General features: G+C 48.1%; 1 protein-coding gene across 2 annotated transcripts in view; it reads right to left on the reverse strand.

The window, feature by feature from the left end:
* Positions 1–6,000, reverse strand: part of MME (membrane metalloendopeptidase) — a 30,156-nt gene extending 24,156 nt beyond the window's left edge. Inside the window, exons 1-3 of one of the 2 annotated variants that reach the window (XM_027647587.1) lie at positions 5,900–6,000; positions 3,055–3,222; positions 1,943–1,978 (exon numbers count right to left, since the gene is read on the reverse strand). In XM_027647587.1, coding sequence (XP_027503388.1) covers positions 1,943–1,978; positions 3,055–3,214 — 196 coding nt within the window. In that variant the 5' untranslated portion in view covers positions 3,215–3,222; positions 5,900–6,000. Of the gene's footprint in view, positions 1–1,942; positions 1,979–3,054; positions 3,223–3,420; positions 3,580–5,899 lie in introns of those variants that run through there. The other variant, XM_027647586.1, reaches the window with a different exon arrangement.

The following is a 6,000-nucleotide window of genomic DNA, read 5'->3' on the forward strand; positions in this document are numbered from 1 at the left end:
CCCATCCATGGGTAACACCACCATGCTCTTACTGAGATTTTACCCTGCCTAGGACCAGTTGACTTCTCATTACATTTTTATTGCTGGTCATTTATTGGAAGCTCTTCTCTCAAATGCTCTATCAATATCTTCATTATTTTCCAGTGGTTAAATGCTGTTAAAGCTTTTAACAGAAGCAGAAAAGAGTGAAACCATTCTGCTCAGTTAGTTTAGGCACTTCTTGCTAGCTCTTCATTTTACATTGTGCCTCATTTCTCCAAACTTTTCCTGCTTATCCTTTGGAGTTGGTTCATCATCACGTAGTCTATCTGAACTCCTTTTTAGCAGACATGTATATTTAGCTGAAAATGAGCATCCCCAGAGATGAAAAAAATCCAGTAGATAACTAAATTGATCATATTCCAAACCACAGCACGAGCTTCCATGGTGGGAGGAAAACACCTTGGAAGTGTCATGGAAAGACAGTGATGACCACCTGAAATAAATCCTATATTTAGAGCGTGCTGGTGACAATGTGCAGTTCCTGAGCTTGGGACTGCCTTGGGGCTTCACCAACGGGGGCCTCCAGCAGGACTGAGGTGTGGGGACAACTCCCAGGGCTGCTCTGGCTACTGTCTAAAATGAGACTGAAACGAAGGAAAGAGCCCAAGGCTGAACTCCCCTGTGCTGCAGAGGGGCAGTGACAATGCAGAGAACCCGTGTAAGAGTCCCAGGGTGCTCATGGCACGAGATAACACGGAGCCATCCCATGATGCTGCTCATGGGAGGTACCAAGGCTGAGCAACAGGCAACGTGTTTGCTCAGTAGGGTGAGAGTTCAGAGCTGGGAAATGAGCTGCTGGTTTAGATCCCCTGGCAACCTCTGTGACGGGGCCACAGCCTTTGTGAACTTGGTAGCCAAGTTATTCCACAGGGGTGGAGAAAGAAAAAGGAATGAACAACTGCCCCAAGGTCACACCCAGAGAGGGATTTCAGAGGCCACGTCTTCAGAAGCTTCCCAGAAAAACACACCATGAAAAAAGAGCCCTGTGACAGACAGAGCAGGTGACTCCACCTTGGCAGAGCAGGGCTCTCCTCCTGCCGTGGAGAGAACTCTGCAAGGGCATGATGGAAAATGGCTTGAAAGGAGAAGGCAGAGCTGGCACAGAGCCCCTGTGAAATACATGTTGGCACAGCCAGATAAATGCTCCCTTCTCTTGAGAAATGAGAGAGAGGGGCTCCTCCCGAGCCTGGGAATGAGGTGGAGGGAGTGTTATAAAGAGAGTGGGGACATTTAATGGCTTTAAGCTGAAAGAGGGTTTCAATTTAAGAGCTGAAAGATTGCCCAGAGAAGCTGTGGCTGCCCCAGCCCTGGAAGTGTCCAGGGCCAGGCTGGACAGGGCTTGGAGCAGCCTGGGCTAGTGGAAGGTGCCCCTGCCAACCTCTAAACCATTCTGTGATTCTGTCATTCTGTGATCTAGAAGTAAATTAGGCAAAAAAAACCCCAAACAGTGTGAATTGATGTGGAGAAGAAAACAGGCCAAGAGAACAAGAGGTGAGGGGAAAGGGAGAGCCCAGATAACGACCCCTTCTCCTCCTACGAGAGGATACACAGCATGGAACTCTGCATTTCCCTGGGCATTCTCTAGCAGTTCTCTAGCAGGGTTCAGATCAGCAGGTAAATGAAGAATTTTTATGCAGTTGTTACTGAAGGATGAAGTTAGCTTGTCAGACTATAAAATTTGTAATCTTTTGGACATGAAGGATGAGTTTGTAAGATCTGACAGTTCCACAGCACGAGATTTTACTTTTGTAGGAGAACTATGCTAAGAAAATCATGTGGGGTAGCAGATGCCATGCCTGCATGTGCCATACTTGTCTGCAGAGAAGTGGAACATTCCACAGTAGCAATTTTGCTTAAAAAGGCATAAATTAATTTAAAAGGTATGTATTTTCATTCTTACCTGATTTTATGCAGTCTGCTGTCTTGCAAACCCCATCTAAAAGAGAATACAATCATATTCTTAATTCTTTACTGAATGTCAATATAATAAAACCTACTGTAAATATTTTCATTGACAGTCAATTTAACTGCAGTGTACAGTAAGATAAATATGAATGGACACTTTACACTCAGTAAGGGAATATTTATAGGATCAGGCTCTAAAAATACCATCATCTTTGTCCCTTTAGGGTCATTCAGTGCTAGTCAGTCATCATGTGGAATTTTTGTGGTCATCAGAGGAAAATGTCCTATCAATCAATTGGAGGTGGGCAAAATGCTATTTTTAAAACAGAAATTCAGAGAAAAATAGCACATGGACTGGAGACAGTTGCAAAATCAGTTTGAATGTTTCAATACCTTACAGCGACAAAAGGATCTGGGGGGAATTCTATGAAAATTCTGAGACATTCACTCTGAAGTCCTCTAAACAAAAAACAAGGTTCAGGAACATGAAAATGTTTCCTTTTGAGTCTTTAGAAATAAAACTTTTATTATTTTTCATTTCAGAATGACATTTTTCCATTCCATAATTGAACTAGACCTCAATAAAAAGTTTGAACAAAATTATTAAGTAATTTAAAATGAAACAAAACACTTAATTCCCTCTATAAGGAAACATTCTAGTTTGACCCCAAATGGAAATTTTAGCTTCTCTGTATTGTCTTTTCCAAAGCTTGTCAGGGTATTTACCCCTGAATGAAAGTACTTTCCAGTGTTTTGCTCTGGCTGCTGAAGCACAAAACCTCTCAGGATCACTACACTCACTGAGAGTCCCTGCTGCAAAAGGAAAAATAGGATTTTCCTACATCTCCAGGAACACGAAGGGAGCCCTGGAGTTTGTTTTCTTCACCAGTGCTGTAATTGGTGGGGTTTTGCTTACTGAGGCATTAATTACAAACAGAAGTATCCCCTAGAACAAGCAGATGGTTTGTGTTTACCACAACTTTGCACGAACAAATGAACTTAGGGAGAGTCCTGGTTGGAAAGAAGCAGTTTCAAGCTTTACATTTCAGATAACATCTTAAACCCCCTTCCTGTCCCCCTGTGCCTGCCCCTCCAGGGTGTACTCACCGTCGTAGGTGGCGTACAGGACGATCATGGTGACGGCCACGATGGCCAGCAGTGCTGCCACCACGGCCAGCCCGACCTCCAGGCCACTCCATCGCCCCTTCTTCTTCGGCTTGGGAGCGTTCATCTCAGTTATATCCATCTGGCTTTCTGACTTGCCCATAACCCAGTCTGCAAAGGAGAAGGGAATATTCCCTGAGCACCCGCACTGAGCCACAGGTTTGGAACCTGCTCCTCAGCCACACAGCACCAAAGATGCTTTCTAGGTGAGTTTTCAGATTCTTTGTAGCACTGCTGGATTGTCAGTCAGGAACTGTGGAATCCTGCCCTGCTGTCAGGCCCGTGCACACCCCCACCCCCTGAACATACCACGCACTCCCTGTCATTGATGGAGAGCAGCACGGGGATGTTCCTTCCCGTGGAGGAGCTTCCTTCACACCAGAGAGAAGAGGAAGGCCAACAAACCAAAATCTGTTTTGAAAACTTACCCGTGAGGTTTAATCTGGTGTGAAAGTACAGGAGTTCACAAGCAAGTGAAAAGCAAGTCTCTCTGCTTGAATAAAAATTAACTTAATCTGCCAATTACTTATCTAATGCCAAAGGTCAAAATATACCATTGTGCTTGGCTGTCATTTCTTAAAATATTATGTAAGCAGTTCTTGACTACAGCTTTACAGCTGGCTCTAAAAATAGAAAAAAACTCAGGCTCTGCTGGGAGCCTGTCAAATTCACACTGAAGATAGTGAGTCTTCACAGCAATTTTTAAAGAACTGCAACCAGGCCTGTCTTTTGAGGTTAGAGCTGTGTGAAACAGGAGTCACGCAACGCTGCTGACAGTGGGAACAGGCTCGGGCTCACGGGGGGAACTCAGGCAGCACAATTTAAGGTTGTATTTCTTTTGCTCCTTAGAGGTAACTGGGCCACCTTTGCAGTGCTGCTGGTGGCAGGTCTGTGCTCTCCCTTGATCTGCTCCCACCTATCCAGCCCCAGAGTTCCCTCCACCGACAGAGATCCCAATTCCTACACACACAGCAATGTATTTCTCAGTATTTCACAATGGAAACTTGCGGCATTTCCTGGGGCTCTTTACATCCAAAACAGAGCACACACCCTTCCCATTCGCTGGGGCAGATAATGGGAACACCCACATTCACCAGACCCCTCACACAAAGGTCACCCTTCTTTACAGCATTTCCCTTCTCTAAGTCAGCGAGGGACCCTTCTCAGTCTCTGCATCCGTTCCAGTCCAAGAACTGAACTTCATTATTTTAAACTAATTTGCTGTATTGCTGACTTCTGTTCATCTTAGTCTCCTCAAACTGCAGCAGTCTGTCACATAACCCAGCCTGTGCTTTTCATCTGGACCCCCTGTTTCCCTGACACTGTTCCTCTAAATGAAAAAAGAGACCATTTTACTTCCCTGTAAAGTGTCTCGTCTCCCCTTCTGTCACTACTCCTGGGACTTCAGGATGCAGGAGGTGACTGGCAGTGCTAGAATCGCAGCTCTTCCATGGCTCAGGAGGCTGGAATCCTGCAAGGTCTGCCCAGCCTGTGTCTTTCAACACCTACAGGCACCAGTACAACTGCTTTCACGTGCCTCATGAGTTGCTGTTTTTCTCTGATGAGTAGGTTTTTTGGTCAAATGAGACAGTGGTTTGTGAGGCACAGGACTGAAATCCCACAGAACCAGGTAAAGGAGTGAGAAATCTGCCCTGCATTAACTGCAAGATAAAAGTTCATAGATAATAAAAAAGCAAATTAACTATTATCCCCTTCTCACTTTCCGTCATATTAAGCAGCAAAAAAAACTATTTACATGGTCTAAATACTGACCAGTCGCCAGAATCCCCTGAGTACCCGGAGCCTCATTTAAGCAATGGTGCTTATCTCCTGACTCGGGGGGTGACTTTGAGGGCTGAGAACACAGTCCAGTGGAGCAGCAGGAAACACTGCACCTTTCATGTGCGAATACGTCCCTTGCAGTCAGCTAAGTTTTTCCAAGTGAGCTGATCTCTCTGTCCCTGCAGGACTCTTCCTCGCTTCTAAAGGCGTCTGACTAATTTTTACTTGTAGTTATTTAAGGAGTTGATCCCATCTGCATTAACGAACACCAGGTAAAAGCTTCTTTATGTGCTAACTGCAAGCACAGCAAAAGTGTAGGAGTAATTTAAGCAGATACAAGCCTTGGTATTGTGTTTTTCTTACACTTCTCTTGGTGCTTCTGTGATTCCCCTGTGCTCTGCCTACTAAAGCTTAGACACCGCAGAGAGCTGACGATATTTTGATTGATCCTGATCTAGGAGGTACGGGGAGTTAATTAATGCGTTATCTTCTGGTTTTGGGATGGGCACGTTGAAAATCGGCTTGTGGCTTACTTGGTTCCCAGCGTTCGCTTCTACAGAAAATGCAGCACGTCACGAGAATACTTTTTTTTTTTCTCGCTAAGTTGTGCCGCCTGTCCCGCGCAGACAGACGGGCTGCAGCGGGCACGGCGGGGCAGCGCCGGGGGCAGCCCCTGGGGGGGACGCACCTCTCCCGGCACAGCCCCGGCGTAGCCCCGGAGCCCGGGACAGCCCCGGAGCCCGCAGAGCCCCGGCCCCGCGGGGAGGTGCGTGGGGCCGGGCCGGGCCGCCCAGGGCGGGGAGGGCTCTCTGCTGCAGCCGCTGCCCGGAGCGGCCCCGCCGGGGCGTCCCGCGGGCTCGGGGCGCTGCTGCGGACCCCGCGTCCGGCTCGGGGAGCACCGCGCTGGGGCTGTGCCGGCTCGGGGAGCCTCGCGGGGACTCGTCCGTCCGTCCGTCCGTCCGTCCGTTCGCCCGCCCCGCTCCCGCAGCCCCGTCCCCGCACTCACCCGCTGCGCTCGCAGGGCTCCGGCCGCGGGGCCGCCACGCACATCCCCGGGCGGCGCCGGGCGGAGGCGGCGGGTCTGCGCCCGCGGGTCCCGGGGGAAGG

Source organism: Corapipo altera, unplaced genomic scaffold, assembly GCF_003945725.1.
Source record: "Corapipo altera isolate COAL_440 unplaced genomic scaffold, ASM394572v1 113, whole genome shotgun sequence".
Taxonomy (NCBI): domain Eukaryota; kingdom Metazoa; phylum Chordata; class Aves; order Passeriformes; family Pipridae; genus Corapipo; species Corapipo altera.